A 24,583-nucleotide genomic window follows, 5' to 3' on the forward strand; every position below is an offset into this window, starting at 1 on the left:
AGTAATTGAGCCCCATAGAGAACTGTCTGGGTGACCCAAAAGGTTTTTTACTCATCCTTACCTTTCTGTGTGCATATGGAAGTGGTTATTGTTTGCTGTCTCACCTTCAACAACAGCACTGAAACATTAAATCTAATGTTCTTAGGCTGGAAAAGTCCTTTTGGCTGCCAGCTCTTGAGAATAAATGCCACCTTGGTTCTGGAAAGAAGCTTTAATTTTATTATGCATAAAATAATTAGAAAAAATACTCTGTATGTTTGTCTTTGCAGAATTGTTGTTCTAAGCCCTAATTAGTGCTACTCTAAATCTTGCAGGACTGTATTGAATATGAGGATTTGTTCAGAGCAAGTACAGCTGTAATTAATCTTTGCATTCCCATCAAGAAATGCTGGCACATGCTGTGAGAAACAAGGAAGCAAACTTTCAGTTCAGGCTGTCTATGCCAGTACCCAACTGCAGCTACAAACCACTGGAGTAATCTCTTTATCCCTTTCTAGTGTGCAGGAAAGGTCTGGGCAGAGACAAATCCAGCCCAGTGAGCAGCCCTTAGCTTTGATTATGTTGTTTAATTTCATACTTAGAAAGTTTCTAATGGACCTCAATCATTCAGGAGACTTTAAAATTGCAACTATTATCAGCTTAGAGATTCCCAGTGATGAAAATGTATTCCAGAAATCTGAGAAGTTGGGCACGTTTAAAGGTGAACCCTTTGAATGACAGAGGGAGTCTAATGAAGAGTTCCTTCTGAAATTTGATGGAAGCAGGAGAGAACTCACATATTCAGTAATGAGCATCTGCATAGGTTAAAGTCATGGTAGCACAAGGAAAACTTTTATTTGAGTTGCTACAAAAATACTTCATTATGCATAGACATATATGTTAATGTTTATCTGCCTGAAAACAAAGAATACTGTTTCTAGTGGAAGGGCTCCTCTTGTCAGACTGGTTTCATCCATTCAGTCTCAAAGATACAATTGAAAAGGAGACATTTATATTTTTGTTCCCATGATACACGAGTTCAAAGTTCTTGGTGTATGAAAGCTACGTGCACTACTTGAAGATCAGCAAGGACTGGCTTAGCTGTGTGAAGGAAAAGAGAGAGCTCCTGCTACTTGCTGTGTGCTGTATTAGCAGTTTCCTGACCCTGTGGTTGGTTTCAGGAAACTGGGGGGGAAACAGGCACTGCCCAAGAAGAGGTGGCTGGTTTTGTTAAGCCTGTCTCCCTGACATGGCTCTCTCTGCTCAGAGCAGCAGTGCTGACAGTGCACTTCAGAAAGTTCCAGTTTTACAAGTCAGCCTTTTGTACCTCATTTATATGTTCTTTGTAGTGATTCAGCTTGCTTTTGGTACCCATTCAGCTTTTTATTGGTACCAAACCTTGCACTTTTCACCTAGAACTGGGACAGCGAGCAAGGGGGTTTTCAGTGCCTTTAAAAATGTTCTAAAAGGTTCCCTTGAGAAAAAAACAGTAAGAGGTTAAGGCTTGGATTTTTCAAAGGGGCCACTGAATTTAATAGGATAATGGGTAATGAATGCTTTCAGGCTTTCCTGAAAATCCTAGTTCATTGTAAGCTATGTGTAGGATCAAGAACAAGTAACATGAACAGATGAACAAATAAGCAAATCATTAAAAACTAGGTCTGTTTTTATGAGAAAGTCTTATTGGCATATCTTCTGTATTTTTATACTTAGCAGATATTTGAATTTGTTCTTTACTTATCACAATGAGAGTGAATTATGTTTGATGAGCCCATGTTCCTGAAAAGATGGGACCTGACAGAAAGCTGAGGAGGAGAATGCAGGTAGGATGGTGAGGCAGCAGTAACCTGCTCAGGTGGTGATGTTGTACCCTTGCTACCTGTCCAAACCCTGACCTTTTTGCAATGACTTCTCAAAAAGATTGTAATGTCTTTAACCTGCTTTTCTTCTGGTTTTCCCCCTGCTCCTGCTGTCTCCCAAACAAGCCTGGTTTGCCTTAAAATCACTGAATGCAAACCACTCTTGGCTCCAGCTTACCTTGGGCTGTAGCTCTGGGCAGTGATGCCAGTGAGCAATGGGAAATGGTGATTTGGGGGATTCTGCTTTGCACTGAGCTCTTGGTTGTGCTGGGTGGGGTTTTTGGAAGCTGCTCTTGGAGAAGGGGCAGATGCAGCCTGGGGGTGACACACTGGGGAAGGAACAAGCCATGGCCATCACAAGTGGGCACAAGTTGCCTTAACCTGGTGCTTGCCAAGGAGTGATGGCAGTGTCTTTATCTCACTGATTCTTCTCCCAAGCAATGGTTCCTTTCCTGAGGCCTAACTAAGACACCTGTACCTCAAAGAGTTGTTTTTTCAGTGTTTGTGTTCTGAATTACTGGAGTATCTGAAGTGGTCGCAGACTGTTCAAATCCAGGCTCTGTTCCACAGGTGTTGACTGTGGAAGAAGAAGAGGAGGTGAGCAGAGGGATGGAAGAAGCAGTGTTTGACTCTTGACTGCTGGGTTTATGTGCAGTGGTAGCTGTGCAACAGGGGAGGGTTTCATAGACAGATGACTTAAGATGCATCTGAATGTGATGCTGTTCCAGGAAATATCTCAGTGCTCCAAAGTGCTACAAACCAAGCAGCTGATAACAAACCCTGGTGGAGGGAGCAGAGCTGTTGAGTGCCCTTTCCAAAGGAGAAGGGTGAGGTTAGCTCAGTGTTTCACTTCTCCTTTCTCAGCTGCCCTGCTGGAAAAGCTTCTGTCACAAAGGCAGGAGGCAGCTTGGTCCCCACCTTCTCTAGTTTGCAGCTACACCTAAAGCAGCTCTGAGGAGTAAACCTGTTTGTCTCAATTATTGACTCAGGACTTGGAGGAGGGTAGGAAACTTCTTGGAAACATCATGCAAGATTTTCTGTTTGAGAAAGTGGAAAACATGTTGCTCTGAGAAGTAATTTATTGACACCTTTCAAATGTCTCCTCTATATACAACACAGATTCCTGCAGTCAGACTGAGGCAGACTTGTGCTTCACTTGGCTTTGCTCCTGAACAAACTGTTGCTGTTTGTCCTTAGAAGGTCTGCTCTCCACCCCACCCCCAAAGCTCTTAATTTGACTTGCTTTCCTTGGTACTCCCTTAATTCTACTTTGGAAAACTCAGTAGAATCTCAAACTGAAAAAGTACTCGTTTATTGATGGAACTCTTTCCCATTTAATTCCACCTCTGGATTCAAGGCTTTTGATCCATGTGGTTTCAGTCTGGTCAGAGTACAGCAGTGAATCAGTCATGGTGTTGGATGTGGGCAGGAGACAAAAGAACACCTACTGTATTCTCCTTTTCTGTCCTTTCTTCCAGGCCAGCACATGCATTCCTGCTTGCAGGGAGTTCAGCTGGCCATCCACGTGGCTGGACTGCTGCCCTCTCTCCAGTTCAGTAGGATGTGACCGAGGCTTTAATTAGGATTTTTTTAATAGGCTAGTCTGCTCAACAGCTTGGAAAAGTTTGTTAAACTCACTTCATTTTCCACTGTGGCTTGATTAATTTCTGTGTGTAGCTGAGGCCTTCAGGATAGAAGCTGTCACCTATTTCTAATCACAGATTTAATCTTTAGATTTGTTTTCAGACCTGAAAGAGAACAAATTCTGAAGTTATGTTGAAAGTAGTCCAGGTTGCATGAAATCTTCATAGTGAAGTATCAATAGGGTGAAAATTTAAGTGCAGATTTGAATAATTCCTCCTCCTCATGCCAAAACAGATGTCACAAAGGGGGAGAATATTTCGAATAGCTGATATGTTTTGATGTGAATAGATAAAAAGCCTTGCAAGGTAATGCAGGATGAGAATTCCCACTGATGGGAAAGGCACTGGGGGGGCAGACAGGGTGACAACAGTCAGAACCTGCACCTCAGGGCTGGTCAGTTCTAAGTCTCTTAGAATTAACAAATACCAAACTTTTATTGGAAAAGGAGGTTTTTATTTCTGGGGCAAATGGGTTTTGAGAATCAGCTGTGAAGCTGCTTTGAGGAGTCCCTGAGACCTGCAAGCCTTGTGCTGTCTGTGGTTGAGCCTGCCAAGCACTGAGGTAATGGGCATGGGGCACAACTTCAGAGTAATGTAAGCAAGGTGGAATTTAATTTCTTTCTGCACTCTATTCTCTACACACTTGATTTTATAGGAATCTAACTGTTAAATAGCACACTTGAGTGCAGCTAAGACTTAGGTTTTAGGTAAAACTCAGCTAAAATGCAACCTTTCTTTCAGATTCTGAGCAGCTTTCTGAGTTTTGCAAGGCCATCAATTTATTCTGCCCATCTAAAAACATCTCAGTTGTATACATACAGACAAAATGAGAAAATCTTGTTTAGAACAAAATTTTAAAAAAATATGAGGGGTGAATGGCACTTTGCAATCCTTATGGTCACCATTTAACAACAGACAAATGTCACCATGACATGTCTGAGCTGATATTCCCCAGAAAGTGGAGCATTAGGACACTGCAGCAAATCTTTGATGTGGAAGTGGAGCAGGAAGCATCGTTCTGCAAGATACTCAAGGTTATGCCTCTTGTAAGTGCATCCAAGTTGCTGAGCTTTCCAGCTGGCCACCTGCCATGGAAAAGTCCAAGCTCAACATTCTCTCATGGCTGGTGTTAGCTGCTTTTTCAGCCCACAAGATCTAAGATATTTATTTCCCATCCCTTGATCTGATAAGATTTGAAAGGGAAACTCGCTGGTAAACTTGTGATTTAGTCTTGATCAGATAGTCAGTACTGCTGACTAGATTAATTCAGGAGGTGCCTTTTTTTTTGTCACTGTCTGTTCTAGTTCTGCAGATGTCTCCTGTAAACAAAGCAAGTTTCAGGTTTGCATTCTGACCTGCTGGGAGCAAGGAATAACGGGATTGTGCATCATTCCAGGGGATGCAGAAACATCCAGCTGCTTCTAAATTCTGCCCTGTTGGTTGAAAATGCCCATTTTTCCATGGCAGCTGCCCACTGAGAATAAATGGGATAATTTGCTGGTGATGGGCCAGAATCTTGGCTCCATCCCTCCTTGTGCAGCTCAGGACTTTGTTCTAGCAGTGCTGGCTCAGTTGCTTTTGGGGTGCTGCTGATCTGGCTGTGCCTGGAACGAGGAGCTGAGCCTGGCGTGCGCTCGCTCGGCTCCGCGAGAACCTCCGGAGAGGAGATGAAAGGGCTCTGGCAGCACTTGCAGACAATGAATTCCCTTGGACAGTTGGCAGGGAAACAGGAAGGAATCCTTCCATGGGATGCTTAGGAGTAGGTCTGGCAGCCACTCGTGCCAGCTCTGAGCCGGGCTCACTGCTGATGTTGGATGCAGTTGTTGGGCTATTTTAGTTGTTTAAACATAGCTGTGATTCTTCCACATGAATTTGGTCCCTTGCATCCACTCCTCAACTCTTGCTAGCTGCTGGTCAGTGAAGGGTAGGACATGCTGAATCCCTGATGTGCAGGTCTGTCTGGTTAAGGATTTTTCTAGATTTATTTTTTTGGGAAGCTAACATTTAACATATTTATGTTACACTTGGTGTTTTGTTTGTGGCCAGTACTGTTTTCTCTGCTGTTTGCACCTGTTTTTCTTCCAGCCACTGCAAATCTGTGAAGCAGAAACAGCAGTGATTAAGACAGTAAGTATGAGTAAAATCAAAATTACAGGGATTTTTTGTTAATATTTCTTGAAACTTTTAGTGTAGGATGGAGCCTGCCTTAGTCTATTACAGAAAATTCCATTCTTCCTGGAGGCACTGCTGCTGGTGTGCATATTTGAGACAAATGGACAGAATTGTTAACCTAGTCCAAGAGTAATTTATCTCATCTACATCCTGTTGATGTAGAAATACCTAGAATTTCAGGAAAAAATGTAACTCTAGTTTTCCCTTGCAGCACTTGGGAGAAAGAATTGCTGTGTTAGATTGCTGGAAAAAGCTAACACATGTTAAGAGTTGCCCTTCAGCAAAGAACCCTGCTCCTGTATGAGTGTTTCTTAGCTGCAAGGCTGGAATTTCAGTCACAGGATTCCACAAATCTTAGTACTGATGTGGAAGCTCTGATTAACCTCAAGTTTTTCTGGAGACTTAAATAAATATTTATCACCTATTATTTTCCATATGCTGCAAAGCACAGTTAGGCCATGTGTCATGGAGGATGAGTTGATATAAACCCACCCTGTCATGTCCCAACAAATTTTTCCATTGCCTGTTTGGACTGAGATGACAAATAATGAATTTTTTAAATATTTTCAGACCTTAACATCTGATACCTACAGTGTGTGAACAGGCAGGAGAAAGGAGAGGTAATTTTTAGAAGTTTGGAACCATATGGTACTTTTTTTGTAGTTGGCATGTTTGTAGGGTCCAGATAGCAGCAACTTGGATAAGCACTGGAGTTGCTGGATGGGAGCCAGGAGCTCAGTCTGTAGTTAAGGAGGAAGTTAAATAACACTGGGGAGATTTGATAGCTGGAATTCTGTACAGCTTAAATAAGGAGAAGTGGTTGGTCTCTGCACTGGAGCTGGTGATTGAATGAAAAATTAATGTTTGTCTTGTGTCAATAAATTTCGATGCCCAGACAGGATGTAGAATATCTGTAGAACAGAATTGCAGTGTCCAATGGGCATCAGCATTTCAAGGCAATTTGGGTTACTTCAGCATCCTCTGGGGGAATTCTTAACAAGCACAGACTTGCTCACCTCCTTGGAAAATAATACTGAATTCATCAGCTGTCAGAGAGGAGAGAACACATTTCTGGCTGCAGTAAATCCATGCCCTGTTAGCAGTGAGGCTGAATAGAAGTGCAGATTTAGCAGTAATCTCTTGAAGGAGCCCGAGGGCTTGGGGAGGGGGAGTTGTTTGTTTGCAGCTGTCCCTCAGGAGAGTTTTAGCCCTTGGGCAGAAGCAGGGTGCAGAGCCTGAGCCCCTTCACTTCCAAAGGATTTGTGTGTTGTGGTGGCAGGGTGTCATCCTGCTGCTTGTGTCCAGTGCCTCTCACTGAGGAAATCATTTTCTCTATCACTTTTAGATGGTGAGGTTTTGGTTCTAATTTCAGTACCCAAAAACTTGGCTGATCTAACTCCTGAACATTTTAAAGTACTGGGCTCCTGGTTATTTTGTAACCTTGCTTCTCCCTCGGGCCTCTTGCTTTTCTAAAACATCTGAAGTGGTGACATTCAGACCCCTTACAGTCAAGAGGTGATTGACATCCCAGGAAACCTGGAAAAGGGGAGATCTCAGTGTTTGCAAACAAAGATTTTGCTTACAAGTTTGCTTTTCGTCCGTAGATGTCTCAAGCAGCCATCATGGAGTAGTTCCTTAAATAAAGGCCAGCTTTGGATGAAATTCTGTCAATGCTTTCAGTCCATCCCATTTATGGATCCAAGGTCTCAGAGCTGGGAGATTCCCAAACATCTTCCTAGGGTCTCCTGGATTCCCTCTGTGTTTCTCAGCCCTGCTGCTGAATGTTTCCCAGCTCCTGAGCAGAGGGTGGGTGCCCAACACTGGTGTTTTATCTGGATCAGTGTTTTATCTGGATGTTTTATCTGGATCAGTGTCCTCTCACCTTGCAGACTCTGCTGCAGTTTGTGGCAGTTATTTGCAGTGTCTGTTTCTCTGTAGTGTGGGAATTCTGTTAGATCTGTATTTTGTGGTTCTGTTTGATCTGTGTTAGATGCTTCCTTGAAGTACAACATTTCCTTCCTCTGTGGTTTAATCCATCATCTGAAACAAGCTAAGACTGACAGGTCTACCTTAAATTGTGCACTCTAAATTTAGCAGCCAGAGACAGAATGATCAGGAAGGGCTAAATTAATATTATGTCAAAAAGGCCTTGGGACAAGGAAAGCAAAAAAGCCAATTTGGAACAGAGGGTCCCCTTTCAAGTCTTCTAGTTCAGAGCAGAATATAGAGGAACTGCTTTTCAGCAGGAAAAGTTTGAAATGAGCCAGTATTTTAGGGAGCTGGACAATGGGATGTGTCACTGTCCTTTATGATCTGACCAAGGCTCACTCTGAATAACTGAGGGTTACAGTGGCAGGTTGATAAATGCTGGCCTTCCAGAACATGTCTGCTGAGTTTCTGGGGGTCTTTTAAAGCTTTCTGTGCATTATTTTCATGCAGTAAACACTGCTTGGGAACTCTGCCCAAAATGAGGCTATCAATGGCAAAGGAAGTGATGCCAGATTAGTTATAATATTTCTGTGTGGAGATTTCCTATGTGCTCTGAACGTAGCCTGAAGGGACAGGGATGTTGAATTCAATCACTATTTTCATGGTGACTTATTTGGAGCTCATGTTAAGATGGCATTCACATTGCACAAAGTATGTAGATTAAAGATTCTTTTTTTTCATGGCTTTCGCCCCTTGAGAATGCTGTGGTCAAAATAATCTAGCATATAAAAAGAGTTTTAGAGGGCTATTTCAGGAAGCAGGAGTATATGTTTACATTTCAACTTTCCTCCCTTTCTCTTCCACCAGTCACTTTTTAAACAAATTGCACTATTTTCTCTGGCTTCACCAAACTTTATACTGCAGATAGGCCAGTTTAAAAGAATAACAATTTTTTAAAAAAAAATAATCCAATAGCGATACTGCATTGTGGGCTCATTTGAGGCCTTCTGTTTGTGTTTCTTGATTCCCCCAGTTCCCAGATGTCCAGTGACTCATCCTCCTGAACAATGGGAACAGCATCTCCCAGTCCTTCTCTTGGTCCCAGTGGCAGAAGTGTTACTCAGAGGGTCTGGACTGCAGAGGGAGGGGAGCTCAGAGTGGCAGAATGAGTCACCCCAGCTTTGTGGTCACTCCTGTGTGGGCAGCAAGGAGAGGAGCACCAATGGTCACTGCTGTACTCTGGGGCACTAAAAAAGGATCATCTGAGCTACATAAAATTCATAACTCAGAGGTCAGTGCTCCCTCCCCCACAGCTGTCCCGTAAAACACGGGCTGTGGGTGCAGGAGACACCACTGAAACCTCTTGATTTATTATCAGGAGGATGAAAATCCATAAAAATAGCCAACTGGCTTGTAACTTTCCAGTGTGAAATGTACTAATCGAGGACTAGTTAAAAATAAAATAAATAAGAAATGTCAGTGTGTGAATGCTTCACTGACAGACTGCTGGGACTGTGACAGAACAGGGCTTCCTATCTCAGTATCGTGCTGGTTGAAGTTAAATAGTCTTTCATATTTTAAAAGCATTATTCATGAATAATGTTAGAATATTTTTAAAGGAAATAGTGTACTACTAGGACATTGCAAGATGTGAGTCTTTTTGAATCTGAAAGGCAGAAGCTCAACAACTTTCTATGAGCACCATTGATCTGAGGAAGTTTCTGGAGCTGCCACAGTTTTTCTTGCAACATCAGCCTGTAAAAGATCTGATCTGGATCTTTTTTGTTTGTTTTCTAAGTGAACACACCAAGATGTGATTATATTTAGGTAGTTACACTTTGTATAAATACACATAGAGGGTATAAATATACATATATTATAAATAACTTCAGCTTTCATTTCTACTTTGCAAGCATAGCTTGAAATAGATTGTGATGTTAAAATAAGCTTTCTTTTTCCCCATTAAAATATTGAAATTGAACTCATCAATCTGCATAAAGTTATTTTTAGTATCTGATGAATCAATTGCAAATATTTGCTGACACTTTTATAGGAAGTCATGGTCATGGACCTGAAATAACTGGCTGAGATCTGGAGGAGGAGAGCACTTGAACTGCTAAGCCAGCTTTGAATGGAGCTGAATGGCTGGATGAATATTGGGGAAACACTAAATATTTGCACTGAAAAAGCCAAACCAGCTTCTTTATGGCCAGTGTCATGAAGAGAAAAAATAATTCAACACAAAAGAGGCAGCTGATATTTATTTTGATAATTACTTGCTTTGAATGGAAAATCTACTTTGATTTAGAAACTGTGTGTGTGTATTTATGTACATACACTTATATACATAAGCATTTGTTTGTATGTGTGTGTAATACCCAAAGCATGAGACAGCTTTGCATAAATAATAATTTATTAGTGGAATTCAAAAATCCAGTGAAGTGCAGCTTGATATAAAACTCAGTGAATTTGACTTCTAGATGTAATTAATATTGCTGTCTGAATGACTAGGAAAAATGAATACAGAAAGGAATGTTCAGTTAGCATAATTGTTCTAATTAGAAACACTAACAGCAAACAGTTGTGAAACCTGGAGTTTCCATATTTTCCTCATTTAATACATTACATGTTACTCATCACGTCAGTTAATGCCCAGTGCCTGTGAGTGCTGCTGCCTGGAGGAGCTGAATGTGCTTCCCAGAAGATCCCAGTTTGCTGTAAATCTGACTAAGATGTAGGACAAGGTTATTCCAGAAGCCCTTGGAGCAGGAACTGAGTTCACATTTCCCTAGGACTTAATAAAGAATCATTAATCAGGGAATCATTAAGGCAGGAGGTTTTGAGTGTGCGCACTGGCTTTGGGCTTATTACTCTGGCACGTTTTTGGTGGGTGTTTTTCCTCCCTTCATGTTTGTGTGCTTTCATGTTTTGAGGGTTTTTAAACTTCAAACTCTCTGGAGCTTGTTGAGGATTTGTTGTTTTGGCTGGAAACAGATATTTTGACTTAAGTACTGGATGCCTTTGGATTCTGTGTTAGAGGAGAATATTGAGATTCCTTCAGATCTGTCAGACCATGCATATGGTGCTCACCCCTGTTCCAGCCACCTGACTTACCCAGCTCTCCCAGTGCTTTGCCATTGCTGATTAAAATTTCCCTGAACAAATTACGTGGCTTAATTGCAACGTTAATAAGAGCTGGGTAAGAATCTAGAGAAGAATCTGCTTTCCTTAAATCACTGCAGAAATGAACGTGTATTTTTTTCCATTAATCAGTTGATTTTCTTAGCTCCCTATCAATGTGCAGAATGTCAGAGTGATGGATGCTGGGGTGGGAATGAGGGGAGGCAGATCCTGCCTGTGTGTCCCTGCATTTCACAGGCACATGGCTGTTCCTGCTCCAGCCTGGGAGGGGGGACAGACAGACAGACAGGCAGGGACTCTGAAGCAGCTGGGTGGAAAATTGGAAGAATGTCCATCAGAAATGGCCCCTTTGCAGTATTTTTGCACGTCTGAAGGAGCTGTTTGGGATGGAGCACCACAGATAGAGAAGGGGTTTTTTTGTAGCTTCAGTGATCTTTTCTTTCTGGGCTCTCCCATCTCCTGAATATGACTAATGCGGTACAGGAAGCCCTTTTCTCTTATTCATGCAGTCTGTGATATCTCTTCTGATCCACAGAGTGCCAAAAAATACAGGAAATTACTTTCACCTTATGAAAATTCATGATTGTAAGGAAGCTCTTAGAGCAATTGTTCTTTGGAAACTTCCCCTCTCCCCCACCCCACCCCCAAAAAAAGAAGTGGTTTTTATTCTGCCAGCAATCCATTGTAAATCTTTTGTTGATACTTGGTAGTCTTTTGCAAATCCATGTGTTCTCTCTCCTTTATGAAAAGACACTTCCAGTTTTAAATGTTAGAAAATAATAAGCTGCAGCTCCTTTTGTGTGTGCCTTATGCTGGGAGTGTGTACTTGTCCAACACTGAATCCTCTGATCTCCAGTCTGATTCCTCACAATGAGCTGTTGTGTTCATCTGTTCAGAGTTGTACTGGGGGCAGGAATTCTCTTCTGTCTCAGGGCTATGGTGTAGAGGAGGATGTATGGTTTAGGAGCTTTTATTGCAGCTGGAGTACTTGGAGGAAGTTCCATTCTGAGCTAGTGACTTGATGAGGGCACCTACTGTCATTTGGTCATGACTGACAGCCCTGCTTCCTGATAAAGAATGGGTTTTCCTGCCTAAAATCACTAAAAGGCAGCAGGATTTTCCACTTTATCATTCTCATGGCATGGCTACAACTCCAAGACATATCCTGAACAATAAAGAAGATTTAGTGAATTACTTCTTCGTGAAAGGAAGCATTTGCTGGAGGGTTTTACTCCAGAGTAGTCTGCATATGTATGGAAACAATATTGTTATTTCTTTAAAAGTCTGTGCAGGGCTTCTGGTCCCCACTTAATGCAGAGAGGCCCTTGGTTTGGGTGGAACACCCAGGCAAGCTTGTTTGATAAAACACCAAGTCCTCTTACACAAGAGTAAATTTTCACACAAGAATGACTTCTCCCTGTACACGTTCCTATTTTCTTCTTGATAAAATTGCTAAAAGACTTTTTACAAGATGAGCAAGTCTATTATTAAAAGTCTTGAGCCCAGAAGGGGAGCTGTCTGTATAAGAGCAAGTCCTTGAAGTGCTCCTTTTTTCCTTTGTTTGTGACAAGCAAGTCTAGCTTAAGTCACCATTAATTGCGGGGGACTTAAATCTTCCACTTTTCTAGGATATGCTTTTGTTCACTGTTATGAATTTTAAACAAACTACACTGGTTTCTTGTAAATGTGTTTCATTTTTTACTCCCACTCAGTGTCAGTTAACTGCACTTATCTTACAAGGGGGAAAAAAAACCAAATTCTTTTAAGTCAAAGAACTGACTTTGATAACACTACTCTTTTATTGTAGAGATTTACTGGATAGATCTGAACATTTGTGTAAATCTCTTCACAACTTTGATTTTTCCAGACCTGGTGATATTGCTTTGTTAGACCTCAGTTCATGTTGGGAAGAAGGCCTTGGTTCTGTTGGATTTGCTGCCCTAGACACAAGCTCAGTTGCCATATCTTTGCTTTTCCACAGGGTGAATCAGTGAAATACTTCCTGGATAACCTGGATCGGATCGGTCAGCTGGTAAGAAACCTTCTCCTTCTGAAGCACAGAGCTCCAAGGGACAAGGAGAGCCTGAGTGTGCTGTGATTAATGGGGTTTGCTTGGGGTTTTTCATTTGTTTATGAAATAATTACGCATTAAATTCAGTGTTCTTTCTGTAGGAACAGTAAACTGCAGCTTTCTGAAACTGGAGCTTAGCATTTGTTTAATCTTTTTTGACAGCCAACAAATGGAAGTTGTATTTGTGCACATATTTTATCAGCCCTTCTGTGCAGTCTCTGGATCTCATTCGCTTTTCCTGATGTTCTGAGGGCTGCTGCTACTTAAGGTAGCAGAATGAAACCTTAGCGAAATAAAAACCATTCCTAGCACTTGTAGGATTCAAACTCTGTAATGAAAACATCTGTCTGGACACTTGGAGGAGAAAGAAGAGAGATGATTTTCCTAAACAGTAGCAATGATAAGGTTCTGAAGAACAAATTTCTCTGCAGCAGTAGATCGGGGCACAGCCTGTGGTAGAATCTGTTGCTGTACTTGCTGGCCATAGAGTATGGACCTGGAAGAAAAGTTTCCACTAAAGCTTTCAAGATGGTCCTTGTAAGAGTAATGAACTGTGGAAAAGCTAAATTTAAAAAAAAACACCTTTTAGTGATGATTTGATCTGCTTTATTGAATGCTAACTAAGTGGCAGTAACACTGTAGATAAGAATTTCATGATGAAAAAATACACTTGAATCTTAAACCAGAGAGCTTAATGGATGAAAGTGTGAGGTAGTGAATTAGTCCTTTATTTTTGTTCTCATATGTCTCAGGATCCTCTGTAGCTGTTTACCAAAGTGTTGAGCTAAATGGTCAACAGAGCAGTGTTTTAAAGTTGAGTATTCATTCTTCATCTGATAATTTTTAAATTTAAAAGCAGCTCTTGGTGATTTTACCCATTCCTTCAGTATTCAGGCATTAGCCAGAATTTTTGAAGGACTTTTTTTGATACGTCTCTCCTTTCTTTGCAGAACTATTTCCCCAGCAAACAAGATATTTTGCTGGCCAGAAAAGCCACCAAGGGGATAGTAGAGCATGATTTCATCATTAAAAAAATTCCTTTCAAGATGGTGGATGTAGGGGGACAGAGATCTCAGCGTCAAAAATGGTTCCAGTGCTTTGATGGAATAACTTCAATTTTGTTCATGGTCTCCTCCAGCGAATACGACCAGGTCCTCATGGAAGACAGGCGCACAAACAGACTCGTGGAGTCCATGAATATCTTTGAGACAATAGTCAACAACAAGCTTTTCTTTAACGTTTCCATTATCCTATTCCTCAACAAGATGGACCTTCTCGTGGAGAAGGTCAAGACTGTCAGCATTAAGAAGTATTTCTCGGACTTCAAGGGCGACCCTCACCGCCTGGAGGACGTGCAGCGTTACCTGGTGCAGTGCTTCGACAGGAAGAGGCGGAACCGCAGCAAGCCCCTGTTCCACCACTTCACCACGGCCATCGACACGGAGAACATCCGCTTCGTGTTCCACGCCGTCAAGGACACCATCCTGCAGGAGAACCTCAAGGACATCATGCTGCAGTGAAGGAGAGCAGCCCCTGCTCTGTTGGAATTTCGCTGGAGGGTTCCATCGAAGTTTTTGATCCTTTCTTTACGGGCCTTGCGTGCGGCGCGGGGCCTGTGCGAATTCCTTGGCTCAGGAATGCTGTACACTAGCCAGTCCAAACAGAGGAGCTCTAGGCCGGAGGAGTCGTGTTGATGTTAGCTACTGAATCACTTGGACTAAAACACTACTGAAACCTGGCCCTGGTAGGTTCTGTACTGAGTTTGGAACGCTGAATGACACAACCACCGTCTGCCTTCTTGGAGAACAGAAATCTCTGACAAACCATGGATGGAAGACACGTTTCCGATGAACACGCTCATTTTTCCGACACTAATTGTACAAACTGCCTTTTTTTTTTTTGTAGTTTGGAGGTGCTGAATCGATCAAACTAATCTAAACATGATGAGATTGGCAGCTGTATTGGAGAATGTTAATGGAGGTTCCATTCTTAACCCTTAGGAGTATAACCAGGTCTTGTGTGTGTGTTCAGCTTTGCCAGGGGTCTAGAATCCACCTCCCAAGGTGGATGCACAGCTCTTGTCTGAAGGTTTTGCATGAGTCTCCTGAGGGAGAAGTCTAAAACTGTGTAGGGAAACTCATGTTGGAGTAAATGGGATGGGGACTTGAGGCCTCGCTGATTCGGAGAAGGGTTTATTTTGCACTATGCTTGGAGGGTGTCACATCATGGAAAACTGATTTCCTTGGTGCAGCAGCCTGTGCTGGAGCACCCAGGCACGTATCTGCACAGTGGTTGCTCGAGGGAGATGTGCTCCATGGCCAGCTAGCACTGTCCTCACACCCACAGTGGGGGCAGCATTTGTGAAGGTTCAGTATCTCATGTGACAGGGCTTCATCTGAACTCAAAAGTTTGGAAGCTGATTAAACTCTTTAAGCAAAGGTTTTGGTAGCACAGCAGCTGCTTGATTAGTTCCCAACAGCTGACCTTGTAGGAAGACTGAACACCCTGGAGATCCCAGCTTTCCAGCTGCACTGATGGATTAGGACAGCAGGACCTTGCTGTACAATTAGCCTTTAATCTGTGTCTTAATGGGATCTTCAGCCTGTAGTGATGCACATGGAACTCAGAGCACAGCTGGGTTTGGAGTCACCCCTTTGGGCAGTGGTTTGGGTGTAAAATGGCAAGAGGCTGTGAACAATTTGGGTGTGAACTCCAAATTTCCTTGTGCTCTCAGTCTCTGCCAGGTGCCTTTTTTGTGTACAGACATTGAGTCTTTTCTATTGCAGTGGGGTACATGGACAAAGAAAGATATTGTAGTGCTATCCTTTAGGTAACTCAAACATAGTTTACTGTGCAATTTTTGTCATAGTTTTTATCCAAGGATAAACCTGAAGGGCTGTTTGTACCCATAAAAAGTCAGCATAAAAAGTCCCTGGAGTTCTTATCCCCTTTGAGCCTGTAATGGCATGTCAAAACAAGCAAAGTTTTACTTCAGCTGGTAATCCCATGGGAAATGTGGTCAAAGAAAAGTCCTGTTCCGTTGTCCTTTCATGTTAATTTGGATAAAATCTGGAATCTTTCTTCCCCTCTGAAGCTTGCAGATGTTCATATCAGTATTTTTGTGTCGTTTCCTGATGTAGCAGCCTCCTGGCTTTCCTTGTGCAGGCTCCAGAGTGGAAAAGCTGTGGCTGTTTCAGTGCCTGTAACAGGCACAGAATCGACATAAGAAGCAACTGAGAAGTTGCAGGTGGGAAAACCTAACTTAAATTGCAGCAAACTTAAACAGGAATTAGCTTCCTTGCAACAAGTCTTATTTTGCCAGGACCAACTCTGTCTTTTAAATATTTATTAATTTTTAGTCTTGAAGGGGAAGAATGTTATGTGACTAATATTCAGATGGGGAAAAAAAAATCTTCAGATTATTACATTTGAAAAGGAAAATGTTTCACCACAGCGTGATGCAAACAAGTTTACTCATCACATAAGGTTGGTTTCTCTGAGCCCATTTGTTTGGCTGAAGACTAAGGCTGCTTTCAAAGCTTTCAGAGGTTTTCTGAGTTCTTGGTGGTGGTTTTCACTTCACACAAGACACTGGGAAAGAGGAGGCAGTTGTGGGCTCACCTGACTTCTAGGTTGACTTGACTTTAGTTCTTAATTTGCTGTGAGCTTTATTCCTTCACTGAATTTTCCAGATGAGTTAATATTATGCCTGTTTTCTCAAATTAGTTAAACATTCCCTAACAACTGTATTTTTTCTCAAGAATTACCTCAGTTTGGTGTCTGAATCTACTGTAGTTTTACCTGGGAGGCATAGCATGGAATTTCTGTTCTGTTTTTCTCTTGACACTCATCCATGGTTTTGTATCCTTAGTCACCTTATGGATTTACCCTCAACAGAGCTAATGATGCAACTTATATTTTAAATAACTTAAAATCTGCACCTGGAAAAGAAACAGCATGAGAGATCTCACTCTGAGCTCTCAAGCTGCTTTTTTTTTTTTTTTTTGTATGATATGGCAGTTTTGCACACTAAGTCAGTTATAGGGAACCAATTTGCCCACCTTGGGCCCATTATTGCCTTTTGTTTTAATTGATGAAATGGGCCTGAGTGTGGGGCTGCAGGTGAAAATCCATATTTTGCCTCTGTGGGCTCAGAGTTCTGTTTGGATAGTGATGGATCACACCAGGAACCCCAGGTCAGGAAACTCTCCTTGCAAAAGTCAAGCACTTCCAAGTTTGCAGAGGAGCTGGCTTGTGAGTAAAAAGGGCTTGGGGGTCTTTTTTAACTGTCAGCTTTCTCTGCAAAATACTCTTCATGCCACAGCTGAGGGGGCTTGGGTTTTTTTTCCAAGGAAAGTTGTAGCATAATAAAGCCAGAAAATCACGTTGTGGTAAATCAGTGAATTACTAAAGCAGAGCTTGGGTAGATGAGGTTGTTCACACTTCCAGGGACAGGCCTGGTGGGTTGCTTAGTCCTTTCACCAGAAACAAATAGAAAACTTTATTTTAAGTGACATCCTGGAGGACTTTGCAGGTAAACACAGCTGGAGAGAGCATCTTTTTTTGTTAGTTTTATAGGCTTATTGTTCATTTGGCTGGTCAGGAAATGGGTCACAGGCAGGATGATGATCAGATGGAGACCTTGAACAAGTACTTTTTGTTTTTTAAAGAAAAAAGCAGCTTTTTGCAGTCCCTCCTGACACCCGGGGTCAGTGACAGAATATTGCAGAGGGGTTGTCTCTCCTGAGGACAAAGAGAGGAAACCCTTGCAGCCTGTGCTTGGGGCAGAGACTTACATAAACCTGGAGCTGAAGTAGAAAAACTAAATGGGAGTCATTTTTCCAACAGTACTTTGTGTTTGTTGTCCTCAAAGCAAGTGTTGAGCTAATAGAGTGTGTCAGCACTGCAGGCTCTGAGCACTCCTTAGATGCATTGCAAGGTGACTCGGTGGAGCTCAAAAGGATGAGTGGTTTTCTGCAAGTGACACATTCAATAGGCACTTGTCACTTTGAAGGAAGGAAATAGTTCTTAATGTTGAAAATTACCTAATGGTGGTTATGGAATTGAAATTACTGGCCACTCAGTTTTACAACTCAAAGATGCTTTCAGTTTCATGCAGAGAATGGATCTTATTTAATATGGCAGCCTAGATCATTTGACTTATTAACTTGATAATATATTTAATTTTTTTTAATTGCTGCTGTGTAGAACCTAGAACTAGGCATGTTACAAGATTGAAGCTCCTGAAGATGACCATTCCCAGGCCTCCTGAGGCAGGTAAAGCTGAGCTGCAGCCAGGCTGCCAGAGTGGAGAAAGTAATGGCAAATAAACCATAGGGAAATGGAGTAGGAAGAGCTCATTTATACATGGCACTGGACACAAATATATAATTCCCCTAAGACAGCTGAAGTGGCATTTGGTTTGAAAAGTGGTGCATTTGGAGTGTGTCCCATTCTGTCCATGTGTTGCCCCCCGTCCCCGTGGCCTCATTCCCTCTGGGAATTCCCATCCTGGTTCCTGTGATCTGCAGAGAAATGTAGAATTAAAGCAGTTAGAAGAACAGATGTGGTACCACTGAAGAAACCAGCAGCTCTCTTTAGTGACAGACAGCTGCCTTCCACAGAACAGCATTTTAGAAAACAGGTCCTCTGCTGCCTTTAGATGGCTGTCTTTGTATTAACTGTGTTTTAACTTATATTAACTTATGTTTTGGAGTCTTTTCTATATGTGTACTTTATTGCTGGGGGAAGAATCCTTTTGTGCATGGACCTAGAGGATTTCTCTAAAAGGCCCCTCTGATTTTCAAGCAGTGAGTTTTAGCTTGGCTTCTGTTATCCAATTTCCAGGAGTACCTGCTGCATTGATGGATGATTTGATGTGTGCCAGCTTGAGAGACAAACAGGATATGCAGCAACACCTCCTCACAGTGCAGTTGGTCATGTACACCAAACACTGAGCTCATGATGAGAGCTGTAAGTTGGGCTGTACCCTCTTTTCTGTGTTCTCTTTCTAGTATAAAAGCACGTGGTGTAGTCAGGGGTTTCATACAGCACTGCCAACTCTTTACCTCATACTCTGTAATTCTGTAACACAAAGTGCTGGGTGGGGTGTTTCAGTAGCAACTATAAAACATCTGTGCCTACTTTTGTAAATGAGCTTTTAACAGTTTTTGTAGGGAGCATCCATTATGGATCAGGAAGACTGGCGTGGTCTGGGCCAGGCTTGGCCTGAGTTAGTGCTGGCTCCACACAGCTCTAGGTGAGGACTGTCTAGCCTAGTGAGGAATAATGGGTAATGCAAGACCTAGTGCTTTTTAATAATGCCTGTTTTGTAATTAGCTGGGGTGAGCTCTGCTTTGTGCTGTGACGTGGGCACTTCTTTGTTTTAACACTAATCTTGTTTTGCATTGATGGAAATGAGTAAAGCCAGGAGTTTTGGAGCTGAATCTGCCTCTCTGCTAACCAGGTGATGCTGCCTCTTTGCTCACCTTGGTGGTTGGGCAGTCCAGCTCGATCCCTGACGTTTTTATCTTGACAATGGCATTTGGAAAGCGGTGTTAAAGTTTGTCTGTGTGTTGATATGCTTGTGTTTTACTGGGTGGGGAGTGTGGAGGTTCTAGATTGTCAGTGCTGGTGGTTCTGTGCCTGGCTTGAGGAGCTGCCCCAGCCCAGCTCTTGGCCTGTGACTGAAGGTTGGATCTTCTGTCTGGTGTGAAAATAGAGGGGGAAAAAGAGCAGCACTAACTTCCAAGGTGGGCATTTTGGTAAAAAAAAAAAAGCCAAAGTATGTTGGAGGGGAGCAGGAGAGGGGAGCTAGTGTCTAAACAGATGCCAAAAGCTGATGGTGCTTGAAGGCTGTATTGAAGTGAAATGCCATCTGCACTGACCCAAAAGCTTTGAGTGACTCCAGAGAGCCATTGGCTGTGAATTGAGAGCAGCAGGCTGGCAAGGCTGGCCCTGCCATTGTTCATCTGTTCATCACTGGGTGCTAAAACTCAATTTTGATAAAACACAGTCTGCAGATCTCTGGCCAGACAGTGCATCTTACTCCTTCCTGACAGCTGCTTAGACTTTCTTCAAGATACCAGAGCACAAGAAGGTAGGAGGCTGTTTCCATTCTTTGCATAACAGCTACAACTGTTGGAGGGCAACATTTTTTTAATAAGTAGGACCTGAGAGAGCATCTTTTGAGGGCAGTGGCAGGTTTTGAGTAGCACAACTTCTCTGCTGTCACTTGCCACCGATCTCTTGTGCAGGTGGTTGGGCACAAAGGCTGAGAGGAGGTGGCAGGGAGCAGGGGCTGGGGGCAGGAAGGATCTGCTGGGAGCTCACAAGGCTTGGGAAGGTGCTTGGTGGACTTAGGTGAGGGAGAGTTCCTCCAGTTGTGTTGTCTGGAATGTGGAATGGGCTTGAATTGATGACACAGATTAAAAGGTGTTTTCTGGAGACTCCACTGAACCACAGTGCTGGTGTTTCTCGCTCTAGTGAGGAGTTGTCTTGTTTGTGGAATCAAAATGTACAAAACAAACTGACAAAACACCAGGTTGTCTGTGGCACAACCACATAGCTTAGGAAGCCAAGTGATGTTATCTTTTATTCTGCAATGTACTTGCTCTCTGGTGCCTATGCATTAACACACATACTATGCAATATCAGTCTTTTTTTAAACCAGTTCACTACATTGGGCAAGAAAGGCCTGAGTTTAGCCTTAATTTTCTTAACAATTCACAGGAAAGTACTTTAAAAACAGTGACAAACTAAAAGAAGGTGGAAAATGCATAAAGTAAAAGCACAGTCCCAGACTGCTCACATAAGTGTCTTTCTAGCACCAAAACAGCATCCGTGATAGAAGCAGCTACTTGCTGTAATAGTTTCAACTTATGAAAACTGTGTACTAGATAAAATTATATTGTGATGTGTAAAAAGTGTATTTTATAGCTTTGGTGACTTAGTTTACTGTTTTGTATATATGAATTTTATAAATCTATTAAAACTTGACTTGTTATACTGTTCTTATGGGTTTTATCTTTCAGCAAGAGTTTGAGGTGACTTGATTACATTTTTTTTTCTGTGAGAGAGTTGCCTTTTGAACAAACAGCAGCATGGGCTGTATGAAATCTGTCTGTAACCTTTAGGTATCTCCCACTCCTCCAAGTCCTGGTTGGAATTATTCTTCCTGAGTGTGTCCAGGAGCTCAGGCTGGTGGCTCATTAACCTGGGTGGAACTTGGAGCTCCTTCTTCTGGGGCATTTGCACTGCTGGGAGGTGGGAGGGGAGGCACAACTGGGCTTTGCTGATGCATTTTGGGCTCAGCAAGGGAAGAGAATTGGGCCTGTAGAGATGGCAGCACCTGCTGGGGATTGCTCAGTGCTGTGTAGGATGTGATAATGAATAGCCAAGGGGATCAATAAATAGCCATTGACCTTCCCCAAGGGCAGGCCCCTGTCTGGGAGCACAGCAGGACCACTGGGGGTCACCAGTGTCCCTGTCACAGAGCATTGGCCTGAACTCAGGCTCCAGTCCTTGGGAATGCCAGTACCTTTCCTCACATTCCCTCACTTCCAAAGGTCTCATCTGGCAGATTTTTGTGGCCAGTCTTGATTGTTTCTTGTGTAACCTGTTAGTGCCAAGTCAGTTCCACTGCCAGTGCACAACTTGAAACACTTCATGGGGCATTTTTGGTCCTTTCCACCAACAATTGGAAATGCAGCTCTTCAGCTGCATCAGGTCTTTGGGAGTGGCTGCCTCTGTCCCTGGAGCTGCTGGGCACTTTCAGGTGAGATTTATTGCCAGTGTTCAGCATCTCTGCTGAGCAGCAATTGCAAATTCAATTTGCTCTAGCAGAAGGTGCCCAGGTGTGATCACTAAAGCCTGAGAAGCTCTCAGCAGCAGCAGCAGCAGCTCCAGGGGATCTCTTTGGTGAGCTCTGTGCAGCAGAGTGGCCCTTTTGGGGCCCAGGTGTTGCTGTGAGATGCCCTTTCCTAGCTCAGCTGTGCAGATGCTGCTCCAGAAGAGCAGAGCTGTAGCAGTTGGTTCTCTGCAGGTGGGTTTGTTCAGTGCCAGTCAGTGCTTGTGCCCCAGGGAGAGCCTAAACTCCATAAATTGTCTTGGAATTACCTTCCCAGGAGCAGCACAACTCCCTGTTCAGAATCAGAGTATCTCTTCTGCAATTTCAGTAATCCAACACTGAAGATAAAAGGGAAAACATGTCTGTTTCCCCAGGGAGAGGCTGCTCTAAAATGCAAAGTATAGCTTGTATTTTTGCTCAAGTGAACAAGGTGTAAGGTTTGGGGTGGTTATAGTAATATTAAAGTATTCCTTAGAACTCTCTGAGGAGAGAAATTAAATGAATCCTTGTGGTTGCTAGCTCCAGCCTAGTATCTCATTATCCTTACAGACTGGGAGGAAGTTTACTCAGTTACTAATCCCAAATTTCTTGCCACTCTTCCCAGGACTGACTGGCATCTTGGCAAGCTGTGTGGTGTTAAGGCAGGAAGAGTTAATTAGGAGGAGTGTTCAGGGATTTTTACCAAAAGTAGCTTTCCCTTAAAGCCTCAGTTTTGCACGGCAGAAGCAGATTTCAGTGAGAAGTTCCATTTTTAGGGGACAGAGGTGGTCACAGCCACTGTTAAATCACAAAGTGATCATGCTACTGAAATGTCTGTAGAAGGTGCTGCTTTTTCCTCTCTCACCCTTGCAATTTATTGGAGGCAATTGCACCCCTAGCTAGTAAAGAGCATGGAATTTTTTGTTGTGTTGGGTTTTTTTCCCCTCTGGACAGTGGCTTTGTCTCCCCTCTCCCTTCAGCTACAGCCAGTCCTTGTTTTCAGAGCAGCAGTGGAATGTTCTGCCTGTTTATTCTTGGGAGAAGATATTTGTCTTTATGAGCTTGTAAAGCTATTAAAAGCCTGTTTTTTACTATGTTCAGCATTAGAGTTTAGAAGTTGCTTCAAAACCAAGTGTCCTTGAGCTTGGGGCAGAAGGGGTGTGACTGAGCTGCCTTGGTGGGGCAGGGTGCTGCAGGTGCCACAGGATGGTGTGGTCTGGGCGATGCTCTGAGCCACAGGAGCCCAACATGGACCTGTGCTGGGCTTTAGGGGTTGTTACATGGAAGCCAACAGCAGGTGCAGGGAGGACGAGATGCTGGTTCTGCTGGGGGATCTCCTGAAGGTGGCTCAGGTGCAGGATTCATGCTCTGCCTGTCACCACGAGCCAGGGGAGCCAGGCAGAGCCCCAGCCTCCCTGGGGCAGGCTGCTGGCACTGTGTCCTCTGGGAGCTGCTGGCCCTGCCCTTTGAGTGCCCCTTCCCTTCCCCTGCCTCTCTTCTGCAAAGGCTCTCCAGGCTGTGGCTGAGCTGCTGCACAGGGAGCACCCAGGTCTCCTGCCCACTGCCTGCCACACACAGGAACTGTTCCTGGACCTCTGTAACCAGCCCCATCCTGGCTGCTGCAGTGCAAGTGATTTCTGCATGTTGGATTTATATATAGAGCACCCTGCTCCTTGCTGGTGGTTGATCCACAGCTTGACCTTCTAAAGTGACTCCTAATTATCTCATCTGGATTTCTGTTTCACAGCTTACTCAGCTGCTCATTAGCTGCAAGCTATGTTCCCACACCCTTCCAAGTAGAAGGATCTCCCCAGGAACTGCTGCTTAACATGCAGGAAATCTCATTTAGGGGCTTACCTTCAGTTTGGCCTACTCCTTATTCCTGTGCCAGCTGTTTTCTGCCCCCCTGCAACTCTGGTACATGCAGAGAGGAGTAGGAGCTGTGCCTTTGTGCTTTAGTTCTGGTTATAACCTTCATTTTCAGTGTAAGCTTGGCCAGTGATTTGTTCCTCTGTGACCCAGGCTGCCTCCAGGCCTTTCACTGGTGTGGGCTGGGGCAAAGTGCTGCTCACAGACCCTGTGCTCAATGTGCTGCTGTGAGGAGGAGTAATGTCTTCCCATGACCAAACCCTGCAGTGGAATATTGCAGGGACCCTCTCCTCCAGCTGCTGAAGAACTTCCAAGTGCTTTCAGCCACCTTCTGCCTCTTGCTTGTGGGCACTGCTGAGCAGCCCAGGTGAAAGCTCTGAGTTTCCATCTCATTTATGTCTTACCTGCAGCTCTTGTGGACAAGCTGAGCAGGTAAGTGCTGGTGCTGGCAGTGATGGTGTCAAAAATACCTGTTTGCAGTCACAAGAGCTCTCAGCAGAAATTCCTGCTCTCACAGCAGCACTCACACGTGCCAGGTGTCACAAGGAGTCCCCATCTGTGACTTCTGCCAGTCCTTCTGTGCCACCCCACTCCTCTGCTGTCTCTGGAACGTTATGGTGGGAAGCTGCCTCTGTTCTCTTGGGCGGGGTTGTCATCCTGAGCCTCTTTCTGGGAAGTTTCTAAAGTTCAGCCTAAGAACTCAGTGCAGAACCAAGGAGGAGCAAACAAGGCTGAACAGAGAATAATCTCTTGCTTAAAATAGCAAATGTGTTCAGGCAACAACTGAGTGAGTTCGGGGGCAGAACTGGGATTTGTAATTCAAGCAGGGTTTGTTTGGAGGTTTCTGCTGCTGGGAAGAATGTGTTGGATGAGAAGCCTTGGATGAGGAGCCGTCACCTTTGCGGCTGCCAGGAGAGGGCGGCAGCCGCGATTCTGCTGCTCCAGGCTCGCAGCCTGGAAAATGTTTCCAGGAATTGCCGTCATCGGCCCCGAAGCCAAACTCCCTTTCTCTCCCGGTATGAATCATGCGGATGTGAAACGCTTGTGTTTCCGGAATGCAGCTGAATTTACTGCAAGACCATCTTTGCTACTC

The 24,583-nt window shown here is 43.5% G+C and overlaps 1 protein-coding gene across 1 annotated transcript in view; it reads left to right on the plus strand.

The window, feature by feature from the left end:
* Positions 1-20,806, plus strand: part of GNA12 (G protein subunit alpha 12) — a 40,448-nt gene extending 19,642 nt beyond the window's left edge. The window contains exons 3-4 of the mRNA XM_036392296.2: positions 12,705-12,755; positions 13,745-20,806. Of these exons, the coding sequence (XP_036248189.1) occupies positions 12,705-12,755; positions 13,745-14,314 (621 nt within the window). The 3' untranslated portion in view covers positions 14,315-20,806. The remainder of the gene's footprint in view (positions 1-12,704; positions 12,756-13,744) is intronic.
* Positions 20,807-24,583: the final 3,777 nt, after the last annotated feature.

The sequence above is a fragment of the Molothrus ater genome, chromosome 16 (genome assembly GCF_012460135.2).
Source record: "Molothrus ater isolate BHLD 08-10-18 breed brown headed cowbird chromosome 16, BPBGC_Mater_1.1, whole genome shotgun sequence".
Classification (NCBI taxonomy): domain Eukaryota; kingdom Metazoa; phylum Chordata; class Aves; order Passeriformes; family Icteridae; genus Molothrus; species Molothrus ater.